General features: G+C 56.8%; 2 protein-coding genes across 2 annotated transcripts in view; both read right to left on the bottom strand.

The window, feature by feature from the left end:
* Positions 1-27,898, bottom strand: part of AGBL4 (AGBL carboxypeptidase 4) — a 795,252-nt gene that overhangs the window by 110,142 nt on the left and 657,212 nt on the right. The window lies entirely within an intron of this gene.
* BEND5 (BEN domain containing 5) overlaps positions 3-27,898 on the bottom strand; it is a 45,207-nt gene continuing 17,311 nt past the window's right edge. Inside the window, exons 3-6 of the mRNA XM_043964634.1 lie at positions 26,864-27,251; positions 10,031-10,179; positions 4,992-5,205; positions 3-773 (exon numbers count right to left, since the gene is read on the bottom strand). Coding sequence (XP_043820569.1) covers positions 616-773; positions 4,992-5,205; positions 10,031-10,179; positions 26,864-27,251 — 909 coding nt within the window. The 3' untranslated portion in view covers positions 3-615. The remainder of the gene's footprint in view (positions 774-4,991; positions 5,206-10,030; positions 10,180-26,863; positions 27,252-27,898) is intronic.

Raw genomic sequence — 27,898 nt, 5'->3', positions numbered from 1 at the left:
TCTTCAAAGAAATCATGAGGCTTTATTATACAACAAAACATACGAACAGAGATAGAAACAGAGGTCCTGGAAGGAGTGAGACAGTTCAGCTCCAAACCCAGTCAAGCACTTTACACCTCCCAGCCCTCCCCCCTCAGACTCACATCCCCCTCCCCCTCAGAAAGCAGAACACGACTGTGGGCGGCGGGTGGCAGACGGATAACAAGAGCTCCCATTTCTAGAGCTCTTCCAAGCCTCCAAAGCGCTTTCCTCACAACAGCCCTGTGAGGTAGGTAGTGCAAGGATTATTATCCCCATTGGACAGATGGGGAAAATGAGGCCTGGAGAGTGGAAGTGACTTGTCCAAGGTCCCAGGTCTCATAAGTGCTGGCACTGGGTTTTGAACCCAGGTCTTCGGCCTCCAAGATCAAGGCTCTTTCCCCTGCATGGCTAACGTCTGAATGAATCGCAGGCTGGCAATGGGGCCGGCTCAGAGGGGGACACGCGTGGGTTCGAGTCCCCTTCCAAACGCCGCCCTCGTCTGCCCTCCCCCACCAGCTCTGGTCTCTGCCACAGCAGCCCCGAGTCAGGCGCCACACAAGGACCAGGCTGCGGCGCATTTAGGAAAAACCCAGTTTATTGCAGGTTGTACTTGGCCTCTCTCCGCTCCTCGTTCTTACAAGACTTGTTGATATCCATGATCTTTTCACAGATGTATTTGTTGACCTTGGACAGTCTCTGTGCAATCTCTGTCTCGTCCACAGTTTCTTGTGCTATTCGGTCGTAGAGACACTCTGTGGGGGGTGAGGAAAGAAGAAAGCTCAGATGAGGAGCCAGGGTGGTCCCTCCTCCACTCTAAATGCCAGCGGTTCCCTGGGTCTCCAGGACCACATACCAGGCCCCCACCTGGCCCCAGCCCTGGCGGACCTTACGTCCCTCTGCCTCCATGCTTCGGATGACCCCCCCCACACACCTCCCATCTCTGTGCCTCTGCACTGCCGGGCCCTGGGTCTCAAGTGCCCCCCCACCCCCCCCCACCTCATATCACCTTCTCATCCCTACCCCTGCAGGGAGCTTTCCTGCCTACCTTCGGCAGGGCCCTCCCTCCCAAACTACCTTGAATTTACTCCTTTCGACCTCAGTTTCCTCATTTGTAAAACAAGAGGACCAGACTAGATGACCCCTCAATCTATAATCCTAAACAGTGGGAATCTGGGGGCAGGGGCTGTGGGATCCCTGGGGGAAAGTGGGGCTAACCAAGGAACAGATGATGGGGCAATGGTGTGTGTGTGTGCGCGTGTACGTGTGCGTGTGTGTTTGTGCGCGTGTGTATGTGTCTGTGTGTGCGTGCATGTGTCTGCGTGTGCATGCGTGTGTCTGTGTCTGTGTCTGTGTGTGTCTGTGAGTGCACAGGGCAGGGGGGTGGGGGCAAGCCAAGGGAGCTGGGCGTGTGATGTTCCTGCAAGGATCCAAAGGGCCTAACTGGGCTAGGAGGAGGCCCACAAGCCCCAGCGAGGGGCCTCCCTTCTGGGAAGGGCCGGGGGAGAGCTAAAGCCTGACCAGTGTCTGCTTCTCCTCTGGGGGGGGGCCTCTCCCCTTGGGACGTCACAGGGGTGGCTGTGTTGGGGCCTCAGGGGCTCCTTCCAGCCCCCAGCAGTGGGGCCGACAGCTCGCTGATGAGGAGCAAAGCATTCTCAGAGGGATAGATGCCCCTCAGAGCCCAGGCCGGCCCTCAGGAATCCCTCTGGAATCCAGCACGGCCGAGCTCTGGCCCCCTCCCCTTATCTCTGGCCCTTCTAACAAGGGGCTCCCAGGCCTGGAAGTGTCAATGTGAGAGTGGTGGGGGAGGGGGGCTTCCTTCTTCCTTCAGCAGGATTCATGTGCCCCCTCCCCCCCTGGCCTCTGCTGATGTCTCCCCAATGACCGTGGGTAATGAGATGGTAAAGAGAGAGAGTACCATAAAAATGATCTACATCTGCCCAACAACATGAGAAGGAAGACGTGGCCCAGGGCGGCTCGAACAGACACACAAAGCGGGGAGGAGACAGGCCTGGGAGCCAGGAGGGCCGGGCTCCGGCCTGACTCCTCAGCTCCCAGGACCATCCTTCCCACACCCCTCCCCCTCCAGAGGCCCAGCTCCTTATTGTGAAAGGAAGGGGTCAGGTGAGGGGATCCCCAGCATTCCCTCCCCCCACCCCGCCCAGGCTCAGAGGGTCTGGATTCTCTGCGCTGAGCTTCCTCTGGGCTCTGACATCTGTCACCCTTGTTCAAAGGGCCCTTAGAGCTCAGACATTCTCCGATTTGCCAGCTCTGAAATTCCTGTTCTAAGTTCCCTCCCACCCCTGACATCCTCTGTCCTAAGGCCCCTCCCAGCCCTGACATCCTCTGTTCTAAGGCCCCTCCCACCCCTGACATCCTCTGTTCTAAGGCCCCTCCCACCCCTGACATCCCCTGTCCTAAGGTCCCTCCCACCCCTGACATCCCCTGTCCTAAGGCCCCTCCCACCCCTGACATCCCCTGTCCTAAGGCCCCTCCCACCCCTGACATCCCCTGTCCTAAGGCCCCTCCCACCCCTGACATCCCCTGTCCTAAGGCCCCTCCCACCCTTGACATCCCCTGTCCTAAGGCCCCTCCCACCCCTGACATGCCCTGTCCTAAGGCCCCTCCCACCCCTGACATCCTCTGTTCTAAGGCCCCTCCCACCCCTGACATGCCCTGTCCTAAGGCCCCTCCCACCCCTGACATCCTCTGTTCTAAGGCCCCTCCCACCCCTGACATCCCCTGTCCTAAGGCCCCTCCCACCCCTGACATCCCCTGTCCTAAGGCCCCTCCCACCCCTGACATCCTCTGTTCTAAGGCCCCTCCCACCCCTGACATCCCCTGTTCTAAGGCCCCTCCCACCCCTGACATCCCCTGTCCTAAGGCCCCTCCCACCCCTGACATCCCCTGTCCTAAGGCCCCTCCCAGCCCTGACATCCCCTGTCCTAAGGCCCCTCCCAGCCCTGACATCCTCTGTTCTAAGGCCCCTCCCAGCCCTAACATTCCCTGTTCAAAGTTCCTTCCCAGCTCTGCCATTCCCTGCTCTCTCCAAACTCCAATGTTTTAGAATTCTAACTTTTGTTTTTGTTTTTTGCAGGGCAATGGGGGTTAAGTGACTTGCCCAGGGTCACACAGCTAGTAAGTGTCAAGTATCTAAGGCCGGATTTGCACTCAGGTACTCCTGAATCCAGGGCTGGCATTTTAACTACTGCGCCATCTAGCTGCCCCCAATGTTTTAGAATTCTACCCCAAGTTTGCCTGTATTTGCCACTTCTCATGCGACAGATGAACCCCCTTTCCTGCCGTTCCTGGTGCCCTCTAACCATGCAGGGCCGGGCCTCTGTAGATGGTGATCCTCCACTATCCCTGGCCTGGGGAAGGCAGTGCCTGAGCCCCTCCAGAGCCGGCCAAACACCCTTCCCAGTCAGGGCAAAGTTTCACTGAGCTCAGGGAGCTCTTCACCTTCCATCACATGCCAGCCCAGAGCAGTTACAAGAGGCAGGGTAAAGGGCAAAGATCCTAGAAAAGGCCACTCCCTTTGGGTCACAGGAGCTGGATTGAGATCCCACTTCTGAGAGACCCTGACCAAGTCACTTGACCTCTGCACCTGAGCTTCCTCATCTATGAAATGAGGGGGCAGGACCTGGTGATGTCTGGGGTCCCTTTCAGCTCTCGATCTCTCCTCCTGTGGTAATAAGCATCCATGTCACTTCCCCTGTCTGGGGAGTCTCTTGCTGGCTGTGACCTCGGGGGTCCTTGGCGTCTGACTCAAAGCTGAACAAGAATCCTCTCTACCTGCCCAGCCTCACCTGAGCCTGGCGGCTGCTGTCCATCCACCCCCAGGTGACGCTCCCCAGGCTCCTCGGGAGTCCACCATGACCCCTGCCTTTCCCCCGGGGCACCCACGCTGATGGGGTCCCCTCAAGCATCCTGGCCTTCCTGGCTCCCAGGACTGCTCCTCCCTCCACCCTACCATGTGCAGGGAAGGTCACCCCTTGGCCTGGCCCTCCCTCACAAATGTTCCAGTCCCACAATCCAGACTCAGCCTTTCCCTTCTCTGACACATCCCTCCATGGCTCTCAGTGATCTCCCTATCAGCTCCAGTCTCTCCGATGTTCTCCCAGGCCACCCCTGGCTCCGGGCACACCTTCCTGCTTCACCATCTCCTGCCCTGAGTTGGATGCTTCAACTTCAAGCATGAAAATGACAGAATGTCAATGTTGGAAAAGTGTGAGAGAGAATCACCCAAGTCCCATAACTTCCCAGAGGGGGAAAGGAGACCCAGGCAGGAGAAGCAGCGTCGTGACTGGACACCCAGTGACATGCCAGACACCTCATCCTTCTACTTGTAGATGCAGAGAGCGTTAGCTCTGGGGAGGAGCTTGGAACACAGAGTGAATGAATGAAAGAATGAGTGAATGAATGAGTGAGTAAATGAGTAAGTGAGTGGGGTGAGTAAATGAATGAGTGAATGAATGAATGAACAAGTGAAAGAATAAATAAGTGAATGAATGAGTGAATGAATTTATAAGTAAATGAGTGAGTGGGTGAGTGAATGAATGAATGAATGAATGAATGAATGAATGAATGAATGAATTAGCATTGATTAAGCACATACTACATGCTAGGCACTGTTCTATGACTGAGGAGGCAAATAGAAGCAAGAAAGGACCTTAGAACCTAGAACACAGAATGCCAATCTGAAAAAGACAAGAGAACATCTGAGCTGAGTGGCCCCTAAGATCATGAACGTGGAATGGCAGAGCTGGGAGAGACCTTAGTCCATGGCACAGCAGCCCTCAGGAGGATCCCAGCAGTAGACAAGAGCATGCCAGGGACCTGCTCCTTGTCAGAGAGGAGACTGAAGCCGAGCCCAGAGCAGAGCTGAGGGTTCCTGATCCTGAGCCCGCTCGGCTCACCCTAGCTGGCCCAGTCCGACGACGGGGCCGTCAGGGCAGAGCAGGGGGACCCACCTCTGACGATGCTAAGCTTGTGAGGCGAGAGGGGTGGCTTGGGGATGGCGTCCTTCTTCTTCTTGGTGGCGACGCCGGTGACACTGCGGTTCTTCAGCACGTCCGTCCCCCAGATCATGACGGCCAAGTTCTTGGTGTATTTGGAGTCTCCTTGGGTGACCTGGAGTTGGTGCCACCTTTCCTCATCAACCCAGATCCCACTTCCGAGGTGGACCTAGAGGGGCAGAAATCAGAGGTTGGTCACCTGGGAGCAAGGACGTCCGCCGAGCAGGGTCTGTGGGGTCCTCTGGAGGCTGGGGGGAGGGGTGGGGAGGGACTTAGGTGGGGCTCCCTGCATGGGAGGCCCCAGGAAGCCAGAAGGAACCTGACAGAGGACGGAGGAGAATGTCCCAGAACAGGGGGCTCGGGAGGCCCAGCCCCAACACTGACCAGCTGCCTCGGTCTAGTCTGGACAGCCCGGAGGGAATGTTCCGTGTTCCGTACCCTCACACGTGTCTAGGCCCACGGGAATGCCACCCCTAGGAGAAATGCGGACCTTAAAGCTGTCAGGACCCTGACCCATCATCCAGGTCAAGGCCCTCATTTTACATGTGAGGAAACTGAGGCCCAGAGAGGAAGCGACTTGCCCAAAGGCACAAAGCTAGTAAGTAGCAGAACCAGGGCTGGCCCTGACAGCTTTGGGCTCCGAGCCTGGAGTCCTTCTGTCGGTAGCTCGCACCGAGTCACGCCCCCGCCCATGCCTTCCATGGCTGCCCATTTCACACGGCCGGGGATCAGGGAACCAGATTTTTAAAAATCTGCCACCCCTCTCATTGTCCCCCCAAAAAACCCCAAACAAAAGAATTAAAAAATCTGCCACCTCTGCTTCACCAGCATTGGGGCCCTCTGCAGACACCAAGGTGGTGTGTGCCTGGGGTCCGTGCCACAGATAGGGCCAAGGACCCTCTTTATAGAGGAGGCAGCTCTGAGCCAGGGAAGGGGAACTCCTGGTGAGAAAATGTCTACCCAGAGACGGACAACTGCCCTGCGGCCTGGGGATACTCCAAGGCCCAGTGGTGGGCCCAGGTCTTCTGAGGCTGGCTCGCCAACCACTATGCCACACAATTTGTACCACTGGGAGTGCCTGGCTGCTCCCCCAGCAAAGATGCCACTGCTCTCAAGCATCCATGTTCTCGGCTCTAAGGCCCTCCCAGCTCTGTGAAATCAAGCCCCCTTTCTGCATTCTCTCTGGCCGCCCCCATATCCCCGGATGCTCTCCCTGCTCATCTCCTCTTCTTGGCTTCCTTCAAGTCACAACTATGGTGTCACCTTCTGCAAAGACCCCCTCCAGTCCCCCTTAATCTTAGCCCGCTCCCATTGACATCGTCTCCAGCTTGTTTATACACAGTTGCTGCTCGCTGACTGTGAGCCCCTGGAGGGCAGGGACCATTCAGATCCTTTCTTTGTATCCCCAGCACTCAGCCAAGCCCTGGTATACAGTGGGTACTTAATACACGCCTGACTAAATGAAAGAAATGTGATGTTTTACTCTGGGTAAAAAAGCCAGTTTTAAGAGAGTTTTATAAGGCAGAGAAGACCATATTAACACATGGGAAACAATTCTACTTCACATTGGACCATTTGCCTAAAAGGTCCCTCCCACAGCCTGTCCTAACTGTGACAGGCTGTGAGTCCTTCCGGCTTGAGGCTTCATCTCCAGAACATCTCCCTGAAAACTTTTCTAGAGCCAACCTTGGCCTCTAGACGTCCCCGAGGCCCTCTTACCCCTTAGGGTCGTCAGCCGGAGCTCGGAGGAGCCTCACTGGGGCTGTCTCTGCCAAGCCCCACGATCTCCGGATGAGGAGGGGAGGTCCTAAGTCCCACTCTAGACTTCTAGTCACCAACCCCGCCCCTGGCCCCAGATCTCCACTAGGAACGCTCTCCCCCATCATAGGCTCAGCTTCCTCTCAGTTCTGCTGGTGGAAGGAGGTGCCTCTGGGCGCAGAACCCAAGGCTCGTCCAACCCTGACACTAAACCCCAACTCCCTCATTTTGAGGATGGGAAACTGAGGCCCCGAAGGAAGGGGACTTATCCAAGGTGATGCGCCTGACCACCTGCGCCTAGTAGCCTTGATTCCATGGGCTCCTTTAGGGATCTTTCGACAGCCCCGAAGGCTGAACGAGGAGCGATTAGGCCAACAGGAATAACCGTGACCTTTCTCCCTGATGAAGCTCAGGGAAATGCTGGAGCTCATGGGAACATTTCTTCAACAATAATGGTGCTAATGGGGACCTCACATCTATGTTCGATATCGCACTGTTCACCTTCTCAGGGGGAGGGGGAGGCGTGAGAGGGAGGGGAGGACAAGGCAAGTAATGAATGTTAAAACACTTTACATCTAACTGGAAAATGTTTAATGGAATAAACAGAAACAAACATTCTTAATTTGTTTTAAGTTGTTAAAAGGCATTTGTGCCTTTCATTCCCAAGGCCTAGGGAGGCATGCTCCTAGACCTACATCTGTGTTCCTAGGAATTAAAGGCAGGTGGGGTGACCCAGTACGGGCAAAGGCCCCGACTTGGCAAACAACTATCAAGAGGCGCCAGGGGATCCCCCCAGCCTTCCCCTAGTCTACAAATACCATTCACAAAGGGTGCTATGTCAGCATCACCATTACCTCCTTTCATAAGATCTTATCGTGGAGATGGCCAGAGATCCTCAGTGGCTCCCTAGGGCTTGCCAAGCAAAGTCCAAACTTGTTGTGTTGGCATTCGAGGCTTCCTCGGCCCCTCTGCCTGGCAAGCCCTCTCTTCCCCGTGGTACTGCCCTTCCTTGCTGCTGCCCCCCCAGAAGGTGCCCAGTTTGCCCTTCCTTCTCTGGAGCATTAGTTGGTAATAATATGTGCCTCCTAGACTGGGCACTCCATGAAGGCAGGGCCTGCCTTCTGCCCAAGCTGCGGCTCTTCCTGCCCACAGAGCTCGGCACTATCTCTGAAATAGAGAGCAGCTGACGGGCGGGGACCGTGTTACATAGATGACGTGGGACCAGAGGGCATCGACGGGGCTCTGTGGAGGCCACTCTCCCCAGCCCTCCAGCCTCTATCACGGGACTGGAGAAGTCAGGGCCAATAGTTTCTGAAGAGGCCGAGAGGACCCGGAGAGCTCCGGTCTGTGATGCCAGGGCTGGACCATGTATATCCTCTACCTCTGAGACTCCCTGAGCCCGAGTCCCCTGGTGAGCCCCAGCTACTCTTTGTGCTCTCTGGAGGTCAAGTGACTAAGCCAAGGTCACAAAGCTAGTAAGTGATGGCACTGACGATGGGACCCTGAGGGTCAAGGCCCTCCCCAAGCCCAGAGCCCCCTAACTTGATGCTGACAGACTTGGGAAGGGTCTTGGGGGCCTGGATACCGACTGCGCAGGGACGGTCACTTCTGTGGCGGTCCCTCTCTAATAATCCAGTGTGGCGGCCTGTGCCCAGCCCCAAGCCCCTGACACCCCCCACGCCTTCTCCTCCAGAGGATGCAGCCACACACTGCTGCCCTGCCTTCCTTGGGCTGCCTGGTGGTTATCCCTAACATCTGTCATGTCCCCTGACAACAGAAAAGCCTGGGGTCTGAGTGGTGGGAACAGTCGTGGAGCGGAGGCAGATGCCAGGAGGAGCTGAGGGCACCAGTGCAGCCTCCACACCCTCAAGATGACCACATGGGGCACAATCCAGAGGAGCTGGACAAGATGACCTCTAAAGGCCTGCTCACGCTGATGTCTATGGGTCTGTGACAAGACCCCTATGTGACCCGGAACTAATCACTTCTCCCCAAGTCTTGGTTCCCCTTCTATGGTGTAGTGGATGCAGTTGGCAAGACCCAAGTTCCAATCCCTCCTCTGACTCCTCCTCCCTGTGTGACCTTGAATGAATCACTGCACCTCTCTGCCTCAGTTTCCTAGCTGTGAAATAGAAGGCTGGCCCCTTCTAGCTCCCCATCGATGAGCCTATGATTGAACCATCACTCAGGACCCTTCTCCCTTTGCTTTTCTGTGATTCTCAGTCACCTTGGGCAAGTCATTTTCCTTCCATGAACCTCAGTTTCCTCCTCTCTAAAGTGTGCATCAGGCTAGATGGTAGGAGGGGCACTGCCCCCTCCCCAGCCTGACATCGCCATGAGCTTATGAGGCAGAGAAGGGTCAGTAGGAGCTTCCTGGGCAGGGAGGGTGAGCTCTGGTGCCTTTTACACTAAGTGGAGGTTGGACAAGCACGTTGGGGACAAGAGAGGCCCTGGGGGGTGGGCCCTTTCCAGGCCTGTGGGCAGCCAGATACGGATAAAGGGGCAGAAGCAAGCCCTCAAGTCCCGGCCAGCCAGGCCGCAGGGAAAGGTGGCTGACATATTAACTGGGGGTTCGCTAACTCACTGGCAGAGCAGGAGAAGTCAGAGGACACCTCGAGCCCCAGCATGGACGGTTACTGCCTGGATGACCGCAGGGAAGTTGCTTCTCCTCTCTGGGCCTCAGTTTCTCCCTCTGTAAAATGGGGGGTGGGCTCCATGGCCTCCAAGGTCCCTCCCAGCTCAGACCCTAAGATCCTAGAGTGTTCTTCCCTCCCACTGGCTCTGGGGGCCCTCACCGTGTCCCTGAGCTCACCTGCTTTTCAGCCCCATGGCCGTACAACACCTCGCTCGTCCTCGTGCCAAGGACACCCGAGGAACCCTCCAGGACCCACGGGGCTGCAGGGAGAACAAGGTTCTCTGATAATCTGGGGTGAAGGGGTGAGGGCCAGGGTGCTACCCCGGGCTTTCTGTGTGGCCTTGGGACGTCACTGTCCTGGCGAGCCTCAGTTTCCTCATCTCTAAAACAGGGATGATCATGATGCTACGTGTGTATCCCACAGCAGAGATTCTCTAGACTGTGAGGAGCTCCAGACACGGGCTCTTCCTCGTGGATAATCCACAACAGCCATGGCCGCTCTGCTCCCTGTCCTGGTGCGCCTCTGCCGCCACAGCTGGGCCCCCGTCCCCTCCCCGGGGCCCCCAGCGCAGGGTCACGCAGAGGGGGCTGCAGATAATACCTTGCCATTCTCTAGAATATACTTGTCCATAACGGGAGCGGGAACAGGATAATAGGATGACGTATTTGCCTCCTCACTGAATGTCTTCTGTAATTCCGGTTCGGGCTCAAGGGATTCTGACTTTACTTTTTCCAGCTCAATAGCAGGACCTAGGCAGTTAAGAAAAGAGATCTGTCTGCCACTCCAAAGACAACAGAAAGCAAGCATTTTCCCTGACCCGCAGCACCACAAACACCACGATGTCCCCGAGAAGGGCAGAGCCGGGAGACACCTCAGGGAGGGCCTCATCTGACCCTCTCACTTTACAGAAGAGGAGACTGAGGGTCAGAGAGAGGGGCAGGAACTTCCACTGCCCTTTACGGTATTCATGCTCTGAACAGAAAATGCTGGACTGTGGGGACACGGAGAGCACTTGATCAGGGAAACCTCCCTCCTACTTCTGCAGCTACGAGGCCCTGGCCACAAGGGGCAGCTTCCCGGCCCCTGACTCGAGCTGTTTCCCCACAGCGGGGCCTCAGACAGAGCATCTGCCAAACACTCGGCACAGGGTGCCTGAGAAAGGCGCACTCCCGTCCCTTCCTTCCTCCTTCCCGGGTCGGCCAGCCCCTCTGGGAAGCCCACCTTCACTTCACTTCATCATGCACGGTCTCTCCCTTCTCTGGATGCTGCCTCAGGGGGTCTCCTCGCCCTTGGGATCACAGAATACTGGAGGGGGATCAGGTGTAGAGGCCATGTGGGACACCCCCCCATTCAGCAAAGGAAGGAATCTGAGGCCCAGAGAGGGAGGGCCCCTGTCCAAGGTCACCCAGGGACCCCGTGGCCAAGCTGAGAAGGCAGATCACAGGTCTAGAGGTTTGGACTTGGAACCGAGTCTCTCACTGGCGAGATGGGGAAACTGAGGCCAAGAGGTTTAAGTGAATGGCAATAAGTGGTAATTGCCTGAATGACCTGAACCCTGGCCCCCTATTCCAGGCCAGTCCTCCTTCCACTGTACTAAGATTCAGGCTGGAGACCGTCCTTCTGTTTGATGCTGGTGGTCACTCCAGGCCCTCGGTCCTGAAGCCCAGGGCCCATGCTTTATTCCCTCCACTGGACTGTAAGCTCTCTCAGGGCAGGGAGCAGGCCCCAGGTCCAACACAGATGCTTCCTCATGGTGGGCACTGCAGGGCACTGAAGAAATGGGCCAATGAAAAACACCCAGTCCCTCCCAGTGGGCTTCAGTTTAGTCTGAAGTGCCTCTCACATCCATAAATGACCGGCTGGGGGGTGAGGCCGCATGGCTTCAGGCCCTTCCTTGTCTGCAGGCAGGAGGCTGGGCAATAAATCCTTCCTGTCCCAGGCTCCATAAACACTCTCCACAGCCAACTCACACTCACAGCATCTCAGAGGTCACACACTCGGGCTGACCAGAGATCCCCCTGACCCCATCCTGGACTCGGCCCAGCTCCAAGGCGTCCCAAGCTACTATGGCTGCAGGAACGAGGCGGGGCTATGATGGCTCCCCCAGTGGTGTGCACAGAGCTGGGCTAGGTAGATGGGAGGCAGACAAAGGCTAGCGCTTCCCAGGGCTGGGATCTCCCCTTGAGCCCGCTGTGGTCAGCTTTTCAAGAACAACATCCTTCCTGACCCACGCCCAAGGTCAGTGATGCAGTCATGGGCTCCTATGTGAAAGCTGGAAGGGCCCTGAGAGGCCATGGGGACCAGCACCTTCATCTTCTCAATGAGGAGCTGAGGCCTAGAGAGGGGATGGCCCATGGCCACAGAGGCAGAGGTGGCGGCAGAACCCCAAAGCCGAGGCTCACAAACAAAGCCAAACCACTGAATTGGGGGTGTTGGGAAAGAAATGGGTGGGGGGAGCCTGAGAAAACAGAAGGCACAACAGGAGCCACCCGTGTGACGTGATGTGAAAGTCAAGAAAACGTGAAGCTGATTAGCTTCAGCGCCAGGGAGAGGGAGGGGGTGGTCCCTGTGTCCACCGCACTGGTCAGACCTCATGGGAGGGCTGTGTTCTGCTCTAGCTGCCACGGCTAAAGATGACTGGAAAGGGTCCGGGAGGGTCGGCTGAGGGCCATGCGGCTGTTTGGCCTGAAGAAGAGAAGATGTGGGCAGGCATAGTCATGACAGCTGGGTTTGAGGTCGTGGTGGGCCCGAGGAGAGAACTAGGAACAATGGGGGAAGTGATGATCCCTCCAAAAAATGGGTCAGTCCAGTAGTGAGGCAGAGCCCCTTCCCCCTTCTCCTAATCTCACAACCTCCAACAGCATCCAGGAACCCTTCCTCCACCCTCTGCCAAGGGCTCCACCCCATCACCTCCTGACTTCTCCAGCAGATGGTCCCTTCCCTCATCTATGACCTTTAGCCTCTCTGCTTCTTCCCAACGGAGCCAAGTCTGCCCAACCCACCCACACCTACCATGCGCCACCATAGCTAAGGCACCACCTTCTATTCCCCTCTCATTCTCGGACAGACTCCTGGAGGAAACTGCCTGCTCTCCTCTTGCTCCAACTCCTCCCCCAGCCCTAGAAGCTTCATTCAGTGGAAGTTGCCCCTTCCAAAGCCAAGTCTAGTGGCCTCTTCCTTGGCCTCCTTGACCTCTCCGCAGCCTCTCATAGCACTGGCCACCCTCTCCTCACTGGACTTTGCAGACGCTCCTGTCTCCTTGCACTCCTCCTCCGGGTCCTCCTCGGTCTCATTTGCTGGCCAGCCCATCAGCCCAACTCAGGCCGGGTTCTTCCCACGGCTTTGTCCTGAGTCCTCTTCCCTTTGCTCAGTGACCATCTTTGTGCAGAGGATTCCCAGATCTGTCCGGTTGACCCTCATCCCCATCCTGAGCATGAGTCCTGTACACCACCCGTGTGTAGGACACTTTGAACCGAATGTCCCCCTGGCATCTCCAACTCAGCATGTCCGAAATCTCATTATCCTCCTCTTCAAACTTTCAAATGACTGCCAAGGGTACCACCAGGCTCCCATTCTCAGCATCACGCTCACCTCCCCACTCTCTCTCACTCCCACATCCATATCAGTTAGCGGATCCTGTCATTGCTAATAGCTAATAACTAGCATTTACATGGTGCTTAAAGGTTTGCCAAGTTCTTTCTATCTATCTATCTATCTATCTATCTATCTATCTATCTATCTATCTATCTATCTATCTATCTATCTATCTATCTATCTATCTATCTTCCTACCTACCTACCTACCTACCTACCTACCTACCTATCATCTATTATATGTGGCTCACAATAACCCTGGAGGGAGGTACTAGAATTATCTCCATTCTACAGATGAGAAACTGAGGCAGGCAGAGGTTAAATGACTTGCCCATGGTCACATAGCTAACGGTCTGAGACAATATTTGAGTCTTCCTGACTTCCAGTATTCTCTCTCTTAGGTGCTTCACAATGTCTCTGAAATATATCCCTTCCTCTTCCTTCACCCAGAGGCCATATGGAGTAGTGGGTAATAACAAGAGCTAAAATGTATGTCAGGCTTACTCTGTGCCCCACACTGTGCCCAGAACTTATAATTATTTCACTTGACCCCTCACAACAATGCCAGGAGGCAGGTGCTATTATGAAAGGGCTGGATTTGAGGAAAGGTAGACCTGAGTTCTCTCAAACACCAGCTGTTTGACCCTGGGTAAGTCACTTACCCCCTGCCTGCCTCAGTTTCCTCGTCTGTATAATCACAGGGTTGGAGCCTTCCCCTCTTCTCCCCTCCATCCTCCCATCCTCCACACATTTCCCTAAAGTAGACCAGTCTGATAGTGACTGCCAGTCATTTCCCTAAAGTAGACCAGTCTGATAGTGACTGTTCTCCTCAAGAGATTCTAATGATTATCAAGGATCAAGTACCAGTTCCTTTGACATTTAAATCCCTTCACCTCAGGCCCTTCCTGCCCTTCCAGGCCCCACCTAGACCAGCTCACTGGCTGTTGTGCACACAGCCAGCCTCTGGACCTTTGCCCAGGCAGTTCCCTCCGCCTGACCTCCTTCAAGACTGGGCTCACAGGCGACCTTCTACAAGAACCCTTTCCTGGCTTTTACAGGCTCAAGGACAACCCCCTCCCAAAGGTGCCTCGGATGAGCTCTGCATTTCTTCTGTGTGTGATGATACTTGCATGTGCTGACTCTCCTATGAGGGCAGCACTTTATAATAAATGCTTGTTGTTTGGTCTGACCCCTCTCCTCCTTCCCCCAATAAGCCTCAGGAGCTGAGGCCCTTAGGGCCACCTCCAGCCTCCTCTCTGGCCTTAGCACACGTCACTCCACCCCCCACCCCCCACCCACGGGTCCAGCCAGGCCTGCTCCCCACAGATGACACGCCCTGTCCCACTGACTTCTGGGAGGAGGGGACTTTAATTCCTAAAAGGCCACAGACAGGAGTGGGGATTGTTACTACGACCCCAGCAGGCCCTGCAGGGGACAGCTGCCCCCGGGTTCCTGCCTACATGCCTCCACAGCAGCCGCCCCACAACTGCCTGCCTGGAGATCTCCTGACCCTGGTGGGTACCAATGGAGCACGGGCGCCCTCCGCGTGTGGCTGGCCTGGGGTGGGCACTCCCACCGGGCACCCCTCCACTGCCCCGTAGGTGTCCCCCAACTTAAGATTTCTCAGAGCCTCGCAGCCTGGGGGCGTCACCAACAAACCTCAGAGGTTTAAAGGAAGCATTTTTGCTTCAGGAATCAATGAGCTCAAGCTCTTTAGAAGCCCCTCAGAATCTCTCCAAGACCATTTCCTTCTTCCTGGCCATCTCCAGGCCCGGCGCATTGTCCAGTTCAAGTATCTGCCCGAGCCACAGGCGCTCCTGGACGCGCTCCAGAGGCTCCAGCCACCCGTGTGTCCCAGCCGGCCAGTCGGCGTTCTTCATCCACTTGGTTTTTCTCTTGTCTATAGTTGGCCCCAAGTTTTCAGGATGATCGAGGCTCTCTTCTGGGCGGGGTTGTGTGGCCCTTTACAACCCGCACGATGCTCGGGGAGCCGGGGCACCTAGAGGACATCAGCTCCTTGTGAGGAGGGTTTGTGTCATCTTGTCTCTGGGTCGCCAGTGCCCAGCACAGAGCAGGTACCCAATCAGTGCTCACAGACCTCAATGCAATCTGCATTGTTCAACCTCAACACTCACTGAGGACGCCAACGACGGTGAGGGAGGACTGGCGAGGCCCCCTCCGTCCTCCCATCTGGCAGGTGCAGGAGTGAGGCTCGCTGGGCCCGGCCCAAGGGTTGGAGGGGGCTGTGACCCCAGGGCCGTGGCCCTGCTCTCTCTACTCCACCATGCTAGGACAGTCAGACGTCAATTCTCCTAAGATGGGGAACCGCTTCTTCTCCATGCTGGGAATCCACAGAGGTGGCATCTCACACCCTGCAGAGCAGAGGATGATGGTGACTTCGCACAGACGGGATGTGCCAGAGCAAGCCGGCTGTCCTGAGCTCTCTCCTCCGGGAGGCCCCATCTGAGGATGGTGGAATTATTGGGAAGGAGGTCTCATTCAGTCACTCTGCAAACCCCCAGCTGGAGCCACAGAAATACTCATTATTATCCCATCACAGATCAGAGGGAGTCAGAGCTGGGAGGGGGCCTCCAAGACCACCCGGTCCAAACTCCCCTTTACCGATGAGGACACCAAGGTCACACAGAGGGTGGAGGGTCTGCAGCTGGGAAGGGCCTCCAGGACCAGCCACACAAGAGCTCTGAACTTGGGCTGTGCCTTTTGTGTGTGCTCCGCTGCATTTTATCATATCATTTAACAGCGGGGTTCACCATACCCACTGCCAACTTGCCCATTGTACTTATAAGGAAATGGAGGCCAGAGGGCAGAAGGGACTTCCTCAGGGTCTAAGAGCAGTGCTAGGATTAGAACCCAGGTCCTGATGCCAGCACACCATGAAGGGTCATTTACAGTCTTCTTGGCATAAAACGACCCACAGTCCGCAGAGAAGGCCTCTGAGGCAGGTTTGTGTGGAGGGAAGTCCCAGGGAGGAGGAAGACGGGCGGGAGGGAACAAGGGGTGGAGCACAGAGCTCAGGCCTGGGAGGCCGAAGGCCACAACTCGCTGTGTGTGTCTGGGCGAGTGGCCGCCCCCTCTGAGCACAGGATTCCGGGGCTCAGTGGCTCACCGGGATCACGGAATACCTCTCCCAACCTTCTCTATGCACCTTTCAAGGCCCAGGCTGCCAAAACGTCTCCCCTGACTGGCCAGGCCCCGCTGACCTGCCTCATCGCCACAGTAACAGTGACAGGCAGCCCCTGCCCCCACAGCCCCACCATTCCTCAGGCCCCTCCTGGGCAACAAAGCACTCCCCTGCCCTGTAAAGGAAGGAGCACAAACACCGTCCCCCTAGTTTTACAGACGAGAAACAAGTGGAGAGGTAGTGTGGTCCAGTGGGAAGCGTGCTGGGTCTGCCACTGTGCAACCACAAGCAGGTCCATCCCCCTCCCTGGGCCTCAGTCTCCTTGTCTGTAAACTGGGAAGGTTGGGCTGGCGCCGGGTCATGGTTCCTCTGGCCCCCTGACCCTTCTCTGCATGACAATGCTCTTCCTCCACTGTTCTCAAGGTCTGAGCCTTCTTGGGCACAGGTTCTCCCTGCCCCCCCGCCCCACACAGTTCCTAGGGGAAGGCCCTTGGCCCCAGAGGCTACAACCTGCTGGCGACCCAGCCTCAAACACTCAGCTGACAGCCTTAACAGCAGGGCTGCCCCTGGGGTCAGGCCTCCAGTGACAGACAGCGCCCATCGCCAGGCCAGGTCGTGAGGCCTGGCAGCTTGTCAGTTCCTGCCAGGGTCTGGGTTCCCCTGGCACAGGGGGAAGGATGGTGAGAGCAAGGCCACAAGGCCCAGTTCTGCAGGTGCCGTCTTGCCCGTCTTCTGGGCTGAGAGGGGGAGGCATGTGCCTGAGTCGGCTTCTCTCTTGGGCTTTCCCAGGAGCGGCCACGTTGGGCACTGCCGAGGTGGTCCCAAGATGTCACATGTGTTGGCTCAGATGCCAGGATGGGAGGTGCCCCTTGAGGACTGGACCTTTGGGGCCCAGCCCAGGGCCTGGCCCATCGTGGGGCCCCACAGATGTTTATGCACTGCTTGCTGGATGAGTGGGGTCCTGGCTCGGTGGGAGAGCACCCCGAGCCGGGCCCAGACCTCCCCACCGAGGGGGCCCCTCCCTCATATCATGAAACCAGAAAAGGCCCTGCGTGCCCACAGCCCAGCTGGGGCATCTATCCACTTGGGGCTCAGCTGAAACTTGTGGCCAACAGGCTCACCTGGCCTCCGGCTCAGCTCCACATCACCAGGGCCTGTGGCTAACGGCATCTCCTGGGGAGCTAATCTGGGCTGTAGCCTCTCCGCGGCCACTCACTACCTGCCCTGCCAAGGCGTCACTGGGCCTTGAGCCGGGGCTCAGCCAGGGACCCCGCTGCCTTCTGGCAAGTCCTCAGGCCCAGAGGCCAGCAGCAAAGCTGGTTTTTAATCTATGCAAGATCCCAGACACCCCCACATGGCGGAAGACAGGTGGGCCTGGGGCCAGCCTCTGACCCTTACAGATCCCTCTCCCAACACGGATGTCCAAGATGTCCGACAGCAGCAGAGGGCCTGGTGAGGATGCAGGGCTGGGGGGGGGGGGTCAGAAGAGAAGTCCTCCTTCTCTCCAGATAGAAGAGGGAGGGGCCACACTGATGATCCACGAGGCTTCCTGCCAGCCCGCCCTGCCACGCTCCACACTCTGGGGTCCCTCCCGGCCCCAGCCATCTCTGCGCTGGATCGTGGCAGGCTGGCGACTATTATCCTTACTGTTAGCCCCTCCCGCTCTCAGGGCAGGCCTCTATTCCCAGACATTAATGTGGGCATCACTGGACTTGTACGTGGGGCCTACTCATCCAGTCCTGCCCGCTCTGCCCAGTTCCAGGCTCACGTGTCCTGCTTCTCAGTGGGATGGACTGGACGTCCTGAATGCAGCATGTCCGGAAGTGAGCTCATTAGCTTAATCCCCAAACCCTTCTCCCTTCCAAGCTTCCTTTTTATTGTCAAAGGCGTCATCCTCTCCCTAGACCCCCAACACCCATACACCCCCCCACACACAATCTGAGGCCAGGGCCTGGCAATTTCACCTTCTTGGTGTCTCTCAGACACCCCCACCTGTCTCTCCTCTGACCCTGCGCCCACTTAGCACTTCACACCTGGACCCCAGCCATGAGCTGTCCTGGTCACCTGGAAGAAGGGCCTGGCCTGGGGGTCGGCTCCCTAGATGCAGCTCAGGCCCCTTCCAGCTTGGACATTCTGAGAGTGTGGTGGGCCTGGACAGGCAGGCTGGCTTCCTTCCTAGGGGCTCTGGAGGGAGAACCTTAGGAGGAGAAGAGTTGGGGGGTGTGGGGGGAGACTGTGAATTAGACCTTCACTTTCCTGAAGATTCTTGGTCCCAAGGGGAGCCTGAGCTTCCCTGGCCTCTCCACTCCCCAGGGGCTGCCCGAGGTGACGGGCCTCTGGGCCAGCAGCAGAGAATACCATTAACGACGGTCACCCAGGTCCTCAGGCTGCCCCCTGGGCCCAGGGGGTGTGGTGATGTGTTTCCTGGAAGCCTTGGACAAGTGCTTCATTTCACACTGGCGCCTGTGGGGCAGTGCAGCCCGGCAGAGCTTCCTCTCCCCTAGCATCTTGGCATGTCAGAGACCAAGACATCTTTTGAACACAGAACACAGGCTGTCAGAGCTGGGAGCACCCTCAGGTCACAGAACATAGAAGGTCAGAGCAGGGAGGGCCTTCAGAGGTCACCTAGGACAACTGGCTTGTTTTAAAGAGGATGGAAACGAGGTCCATGGGACTGACTGGCCCACGGTCACACAGGTAGTAAACTGCAGAGCCAGGATTGGAACCCAGGGTCTTGGGCTCCATTCAGCTTCAACATAGACTACACTCTCGAAGGCCCTCACCTAACAAATGGAAAATGTGAATGACGCCCAGCAGAGTCTTTGGATCATGAGCTGGGTCACGTGTGCCTCCCCACACCAGGGAGCCTCCTCCAGGAAATCCTTCCATCCCCTCTCCTCCCTCCTCCCCAACATTTCTACCATCTCTAAGCGGGGTGTCTTGGCTGGGTCAGCCTTCTGCTTAGCCTCCCACGCAGACCTGATCCTCCTCCCCTGTGATCTCACACCATCGGTGTTAGTTCTATGTACCCCTTCCTTCACCTGATGATAACCCCCCTCCAAGTGCTTTCAAACCAGGGCCTGATGCCCTCTAGGATCTCCCCACAAGCTGAGAGGGTCCCCTTGGGCTCCTCATGCCAGAGAACCCCCCAACACCTTGACTGCCCTCCTGCTGGGTCGTACACCCCTGGATCTCTCCACTTGGGGATGTCCTAGCACTTGACACTCCTCTGCTCTGGTCTCCACTCCTGTGCCCATCCATCTCTTCTCCCCACCACCAGACTGCCAGCTTCCTGAGGGCAGAGGCTGTAAGTTACCGTTACATCTTTCCCAGTACTGAAGGCCACAGGGAAGGACATGGGCTTCTCAGGTAGGCTGCTGCCTTCTCAAGACCAAAGGACTCGGGTCATGCCTCTGACTGTTGGCGAGCAGAGCTGAGCCTCCAGCTTTGGACGCTGTCAGACAGAGTTCTCGTGGCTCGGCTGGGCGGTCAGGTTAGCATCCCCCGTCCAGGCCTGGCCACTTCGGATCCACTCTAGACCAACCCAGCACACGACAAGCAGAGACTGGAGAGGGTCTCAAGGCCCTCCTTCAGGGGCTCCTCACTGCTGACCCCTGCCTACCTTCTCTAAGGTGGGGGAGGTTACCCACAAGTTTGACTGCAACAAGGCTGCTGTTATTCCAGAGATGAGCTCTATGCACCGCTACCAGCCAGGGATGTGTGAGCCTGGTTATTATTAGTGGAGGGGAGGGGGCGGGTAATTCAAGAGCTGTGCCTTTAAAGAACCGCTGGGTATGTAGAGCAGGTGCTTTCATGATGGGTTCTCCTGCTTCCTCCGCCAATTAGGAAAAGGAGCCAGAGGGCCAGGGGTTCTTAACCTTTCCTGTGCCCTGGACCACACCTTGGGCAGTCTGGTGAAACCGAGAGACCTCTTCTAAGCAGGCTTTTAAATGGACAAAATTAAATAGCTAGGAAAACAAAGGAGGTGAGGAATATGAAAATACAGCTATTGTGATATTAAGAAAAATAAAGGTTCATTGGCCTCAGGTGAAGAAGCCCTGCAAGTGCCTTCTCCCATTGGTTATCTCTACTTTTTCCTGTCTACATCTTGTTTGTAGCCTAGCTGTCTGATGTTGTCTCCCCCACTGGACTAGGAGCTCCCTGAGGGAAGGACTTGTTTTTGTTTTTCTTTGCACCTCCAAGCTCAGAAAGCACTTAGTAAATGCTGTTTGAGTGACTGGTAACACCTGGTTATACAGTAAGTGCTTAATGAATGCTTACTGGGGGGTAGCTAGGTGGTACAGTGGATAAAGCACCGGCCCTGGATTCAGGAGGACCTGAGTTCAAGTCCGGCCTCAGACACTTGACACTTTCTAGCTGTGTGACCCTGGGCAAGTCACTTAACCCCCACTGCCACACAAATAATAATAATAATAATAATAATAATAATAATAATAATAATAATAATAAATAAAAATGAATGCTTGCTGGTAACTGGCTTTCGTACCAGCCTCCCAGGGTTCTTGTGAAGTCCAAGAGCACAGATGAGAAGGTGTTTTACCAGATAAACCCCGTCACTACCTTGTTAACTCCTCACTTTAGCCTTGGAGGTGCTGTGATTGCTGCCGCAGAGGCCAAGGACTCGCGTCCCTCAGCTCTGGTCCATCCGTGGGCCCCCACCGGAAGCTGGGTAAGACCCACCCGAGCACGTGGAGTGTGGCCTGAGCCTTCTTCCTTCAGGGGCCCAGAGTCACTTTCATTATGGGGAGGGGAGCATGAGGAGGAGGGCGGAGGCTGAATTCAGGGGGGTCGACTCCAAGGCAGTTCCTGCCCTCAGGGAGCTCAAAATTTACCCCCACCTGAGGACCACAGCTCTAGGCTGGGAGGGATGCTGGACCCCATTTTAGAGAGGAGGAAACTGAGGCCCGGAGAGGGGAAGGGATCCAAAGTCACCCAGTGGTGATAGCACTGGTGCCTCTGGTCTGAGACTGAGGAAGACTCAGCACAGCTCCTGCGCCAAGGTGGCTCACCATGTCTGTGCCCAGAGTAGCTCCCTACCTCGCCCAGCCCCAGGTCTGGGTTAATGCCCAAAGGTCACGGTCACCCCCTTGCTGCTGTTCAGTAGATAGATACCACTCCCCAGCTGCAAGGTCCTGAAATGCTCTTTACACACAGGTACCTGTGCCCACCCTCCCTCCCTGCCTGCCCCCCCACCTCTCTCTCTCTCTCTCTCTCTCACACACACACACACACACACACACATCCCTTCCCTCCCTGCCTCTAAGCCTTGTGTTCATTTTATGGGCTTGGTTCTTGGCTCTGACTGCCACCATCCTCTCTTGTTTCCTGCCCTTCCCATGCCCTGGGCATCCCACATGCCATGTCCTGTCTCTTCAGGGCTCAGGTGCCCACTACCACACATCTTGAGCATCCCTGAACACAGACAGCACCACATGCCTTGAAGAGCCATCTATTCCTGGTCTTTGGGTATAGACCCTGCCAAGATGCAAACCCTTGTGTTTCTGGTCGTGCCCGGGATTGGGCCATAGGGAACTTGGGGAAGGCTCCCGTCCTCCCCAGTGCTGCTGGACGTGTCATCTGAAACAGTCCCAGGCCCCAACCATGGGCCCCCTGTCTGGTCCAGGCAGAGAAGCTGCTTCTCCTGTGATCCCCCTAACCCACACCGGTTGTGGGGACTCACAGCAAGGGCCTCAGAGAACTACCCTGCATATGTGGCATTCCTCCGGCCTCACACTGGTCCTCCCACCTGCTGGTGCCTAGGACCAGCCCTTAAAAGAAAAGCGAGGCCCCTCCACGCCACGCTGTGTGGGGAGCAGCAGAATGGGCCTGGCCTGAATGTGGCCCTTGGACAGCAGGTCCAAGTGCTGGTGACCCCGGGGTCTATTTCCTCCTCTGCAGAGTAAAGCTAACCTGGGGCCATGGGAGGATGTCAGGGGACTGTGGACTTGGTTTTTAAATCCATTGGATTGATTGGTTTCCTTTATAATCCCACACATTGTATCTGATGCATTTTAAAATGTTATTCTAAGGAGCAGCTGGGTGGCGCAGTGGATAGAGCATAGGCCCTGGAGTCAGGAAGATGGGGTTCAAATCTGGCCTTAGACTCTTACTAGCTGTGTGACCCTGGGCAAGTCACTTCACCCTCACTGCCTCCAAAAAAAAAGTTAGCCTAAAAAAAGTATCCCATGGCTTCCCCAGACTGATTGCCTCAAGGGGCCCAGGACACCACAAAAGGCGAAGAACCCTGAGCAAGAGAGATGGTCTGGCTGGGAATTTTCTCCCATTTCTGTGGAATAATAAATACCAGGACCAAGTGCTCACGAGAAGATGAAAACACACTGGCTGCGCGCACAACAAGACCTGGGCTCGAGTCCCGCCTCTGGTGCTCATTCCCTGTGTGACCCAGGACATCCACGTCACTTAGCTCCCCGGGCCTCGGTTTTCTCATCTGTGAATGCAGTTGAGCTCTCTAGTGTGAGGATTCTTGGCTGTTCTGTGGCATCCCTCACAACAGCTCTGGGGCAGGTGGGTGTATTAGGAACCCTCCGCCCCTGCCAACCCCAGTACAGAGAGAACGGTGGAGCCAGAGTCAGAGGGAAGGCTATATCACCAAGGCCTTGCCACCACCTTGCTGTGTGACCTCCCCTCTCTGGGCCTCAGTTTCACCATCTCTACAATGGGTATGATCATCGTTCCCAACTCAGAGGGAGGCGCGATGTCATGGGAAGAGCCCAGGGCCTACAAAAGGGGAGTCCAGGGGTTTGCCTCACCCTTGGTTGGGTACAAGGAGACCTTCCCTCATCTGCAATATGTGCGTGGCATTCTCCTGCTGAGTCCAAGGGCCATTAGAACGCCCAATGAAATGACAATATTGAAATAAAATAACAATGGAGGAGTTACAGGTTGAGACACAGGTGAGGCGGACTGTGAAGACTGCGGGCTCCCGAGCCAGGCAGCTTCCATTCCGCACATCCATCCCTGCCTGCGCAGGTGTCTGTCTGTCTGTCTGTGTGCAGGTGTGTATGCAGGCCCATGACACCACCCATACAGGCTCCACGAGTCCACTGCAGCAGACACAAGGCTGGGAAACAGCCACAGTTCTCGCCCTTCCAGAGCCCACAGTCTCCTCTCCCCTGGAGGACTCAGAGGGAAAGGCGCCTCACAGGTCGGGTCCTACCCTCTCATCTTATAGATGAAGAAACTGAGGCCCAGCAGGAGAGAGGCCTTGGCTTTGTCACCCAGGGCCAGGACTCAGATCCGATGGCCCGCCTGCCTCTGGGGGGCGGGCTCCTGGCGTTGCTCTCCCTGGCCGTTCCTTGGAGTCCGTCCCCTGCGGTGTGAGAAGCAACGGGAGGAAGCCGATGCCTGAGGGAGCCGAGAGAAGGCTGGCAGCCTCCCCGGGGCCTGTCCTCGGGGTCAGAAATCACTCACTCCCTCGGGGTTAGGACACTGCCTAGGGACCCCCCCCAGACAGAGAGGAGAACAGTCAAGGATGAGGAGGTGGGCAGGGAGCGCCCATAGCGGGCAGAGCTCTGAATCTGGAGGCTGAGTCGCTCGCTTCTGGACTCTGCCCCTTCCTTAGGAATCTAGTCACAGGATCCAGGGGTCCTGGGAGGGCCCTCAGGGGCCACTGAGTCCAACCCCCCCCCATTTTTTTAGGCCCACAGAGGAGAAGGGCCTTTCCTGGGCCTACCCGGCTGGGTCTGAAATGACAGGGCCTCCTGACTCTAGGCCTGTGGACTTACCCAGATGACTCCGTCCCTTCCCCGCTTTTGTAACTTTGGCCACAGACACACACGCTTGTCTAAACCTTTGTCATTTCCTACAGAGCTGGGATCTTCTACCCTCTCTCCCCTTAGAATGCAATCTCCTGAGGACAAGGATGATCTGAATTTTGTCCTTGCATCCCCAGAACCGTGCATAGCACATGGGAAAAGTAAGCACTCAATAATAAGGGGAAGCTAGTGGATAGAGTGCCAGGCATCAGGAGGACTCATCTTCCTGAGTGCAGATCTGGCCTCGGACACTTCCTAGCTGGGTGACCCTGAGCAAGTCACTTCAGCCTGCTTGCCTCAGTTTCCTCATCTGTCAAATGAGCTAGAAAAGGAAATGGCAAACCATCAGAGATACTGATCTCTGCCAAGAAAACCCACAACAGGGTCACGAGAGTCAGATATGACTGAACCACAACAAAAGATGCTTCATGAATGTCTGCCAGATGAGACTGACTCGCTCCCCTGTGGCAGCTCCAGATGCCGGGAGGCCCAGTCGGCCTCCTCCACAGGGCTGGCACTCAGGTTGCAGGAACATTTTTTCCACACAAACAGTTGTAGGAAAACAACAAAACCCACGCCCCATCCCAGCAGGCCTCGCGTGCCCATGGTGGCAAAAGGCTGCTGGTTCAGGGAGAGAAATGTCTCCTGTTGCCCAAGGCCAGCACTCCTGTGGCTTCCAGTGAAGTTTTAAAAGGCTCACATTCAATTTTGACTAAGGGAAACCCAGGTTCTCTTTTAGTCACAAGGTTCGTCTTGGACGGGGTTCCCTAAAAAAAACCACAACCAAAAATCCTCTCCTGCAAATACCTCTCGCCAGTGGCTGCCGAGATTCCAAGGCCAGACAAGAAGCCCCTTCCCTGGGCAGCACTAAGGCAGAAAGTCTCAGCCAGGATCACCCTCAGGGAGCGCCCAGCCCGGCTCCCTCTCACCAGCGATGCCAGGCCTCAGGCTGAGGCCCTTGGCAGCCCCAGAGGCAGCCCTTTCCACTCTGGCATGGCTCCAGTTGTGAGGAATGTCTTCCTTACTCAGAGCTGAACCATCCACCCACGAGTCCTACTTCTGTCCTGAGGGCCAAGCAGAAGAGGTCCAGTCTCTCCTCTTCTTCTTCCTCTCAGGTCAAAAAGCCTGCGGGGGCCACTCAGTCCTGCTAGAGCTCGAGAGGTTTCTCTGCTGGCTCAGGGTGTGGATCTAACTCTGAGCTCTGCAGCCGCTGGCTGGACTAGAGCAGAACTTCTGAGCCATGTATGTGAAGTGGTTTTTTTTAATGTCTGCATGACTGCATTTCACTCTCACTGGTTTCCTTTTTAATCCCACATACTTTATTTTATGCCTTTAAAAACCCTATTCTGAGAAGGGTTTCACCAGACTTACTGCAGGACTGGGGCTGGGGGTCTAAGACACAAACATGGTTAAAAAACTTCTGACGTCCCTTCTCTGGGCCCAACTTCCCCATGGAGCAGATCCAGTCCTAGGAAGGACCAAACCAGGGGATAGTAGTAACACCTGCTGTCTCTACAACACCTCACAGATAGCCTTATGAAGGAGGTGTGATGGTATCATTCTGCCCATTTCACAGGTGAGGCTGTGGAGAGGTAAGGGAGCTCACCAAGGCCACACAACTCGCCCAGGTCAGACCCAGACTGGCCGGGTCTGCTGGGTCCAAGCCACAGGGAAGGACTTCTGAGACACCCAGGGTGGGAGAAGCCAGGATCACTTTATAATGGCCAGAGAACATGGGGTGGGGGGGGGTGCTTGGCCAGTGGGCCGGGGAGCTGGACTCTGTTCTGCATTACTATGTCCATGGAGACCTCTCCACGTGCTTCAAGGGCCTGGGATCCTGAACAGAAATGAGCCTTTCCCCTCTGCTCAGGCTCAGCCATTCAGGGCTCGTCTTGTGCACCCTCTGGTGTTACTGGCTGGGACAGAAGCAACATAGCTGCTCCTGCCCTCCACTTTTCCCATATCGACCAAGGGCTTTCCAAACAAGAACAATGCCTAATCTAAGGGAGGCACTGACGTGGTCATTGCTCCCCTTTTACATGAGAGGAAACTGAGGCCCAGAGAGGAAGGCCACTTGTTCATGGTCACATGTGTAGCAAGTGTCAGGCTCAGGATTTGAACCCGGTTCCCCTGGCCCTTCCCCCCAGTGAACCAACCAACATTAAGTGCCTGCTGAATACAGAGTGCTGTGCTCCATGTTGGCCAAGGACCCAAATGCGGGCCTCACGTTCCCCCATGTGGCCCCTGACCCGGCCAGCCCGCTCCGACCACCCCCTCCACCTCATCAAAGTCCTTCCTAAACTCGGCCCCTGAAAGTGAGCCCCGCCCTCTGATGGCACCTGCCTGACCAGGGCGGAGGAGGACAGTGGGGCTCAGCGGCCCTTCCCCAGGCCCGGACGGGAGCCTCTCTCCCGCCCGCTTTCCGAGCTGACCCGCTGGCGAGAGCGCTCTCTCGCATGGCTTCCAGACACACTGCGGCCCAGCCACGGCCCTCCCACCCGATACCGGAGAAACGGATTTTCTGGGCCCAGACCCTAAGACTTTACATTTAGTCAGATAAAGGGTAACCTCCCCGTCCAGGCCTTTTTGGATGCTGGCTCCATCACCCAATTTGGCGGCTCTCTGGCAGAGCTTCGGTTCCATGGAAAGCACACCCTGTACCGATTCTGGACGGACGTGGGGGGCAGCAAAGGGCAAACCCAGAAGCGGGGCCGGGCAGGAGCCGCCCTCCTCAGTTCTCGGCCAAAGCCTTGTTTTACAGGAGAGGTGGGCGTGTGCCCCAGGGTCTGTCTGCGGAGCCTCTTGGCTTCGGCCCGCCCGCCCCGCCCCCCCAGTTGCTGAGGAGGATCCCGGCTGCCGGCCCCGCCCCGCCCCCCCAGGAGCTGAGAACGCTGGCACTTACCGCTGCCCAGCCGCAGCAGCAGCACGTCCTGGAGCCGGCGGTTCAGGTCGCGGAGCTCCTTCATCTCGGACACCAGGGTGCCGCACTCCTTGAGCTTCTTGGCCTGCTGCACGAGCTGCCTGCGAGTCCTCTCCAGCTCCTGCTGGATGTGGCGCATCTCCTCCTGCTGCTGCTGGTAGCTGCGCAGCAGCTCCTCATACAGGGCCCGAGGCACCACGGCGTCGTCCATGCCATCCATGCCGTCCATGCCCTTGGAGGCGTCCACGAAGAGGTCGTCGGGGCTGGCGCTGCCCACCAGGCTCAGCCCGTTCTGTTTCTCGAGGCGGGCCACCACGGCCTCGATGCTCTTGTGGGCACCCGACTCACTTGGCTTCCGCCCCTCTTGTCTCTGGGGGTGACAACAGAGGGGACAGGTTTCAGTGTCAACTCCTGCACCTGGGCCCAAAGGGTCAAGTGCAGGAGGAGAGAGGAGGAGGCCGTGACAAGGTGCTGGGACACGACACCACCCCTCTCATGCCAAGCGCCCAAGAGGCACCAACCCAAGGCTCCACAGGCCGCCAGGGAGCCCACGGGCAGCCGGCCACTCAGGGGAGGGAGTGCTTGGCTTGGGAGTTCAGGGACGGCAAGGTGGCTCAGCGTGACGTGCAGCAGCAGCACAGGGGTCTCCTCACGCTGCTCAAGGATCATGGCTACTGTCTATCCAGAGGGAGGGGCAGCCATCCCACTTCCCCTGCCCTGGCCCACTGCCTCCAGGGGTCAGGTCCCATTCTGGGCAGAGGGGGCTGTGCCACCAAGGGCACAGGGAAGGACCTGGGCATGTTCCCCTGGAGCAGACCGTGGGCTCCATGATGGCCTGTGCCAGGGCCAGGACAGTGGACGGGTGTTTCTAGGCCCAGAGGGCAGAACAAGGTCTCGTGGAGGAAGGGGGCAGGACCAACAGCTCTGGGAAGCAGATCCCAGCCTGCTTACCACAAGGAGGCCCTTTGAGACAACCAGAAGGGCCCAAGAATGGGGTGAAGGAGGCCACGCTGCTAC

Source organism: Dromiciops gliroides, chromosome 4 (genome assembly GCF_019393635.1).
Source record: "Dromiciops gliroides isolate mDroGli1 chromosome 4, mDroGli1.pri, whole genome shotgun sequence".
NCBI lineage: Eukaryota > Metazoa > Chordata > Mammalia > Microbiotheria > Microbiotheriidae > Dromiciops > Dromiciops gliroides.
Note: the sequence above shows the minus strand (reverse complement) of the source record. Positions and strands in the feature narration are given on the sequence as shown.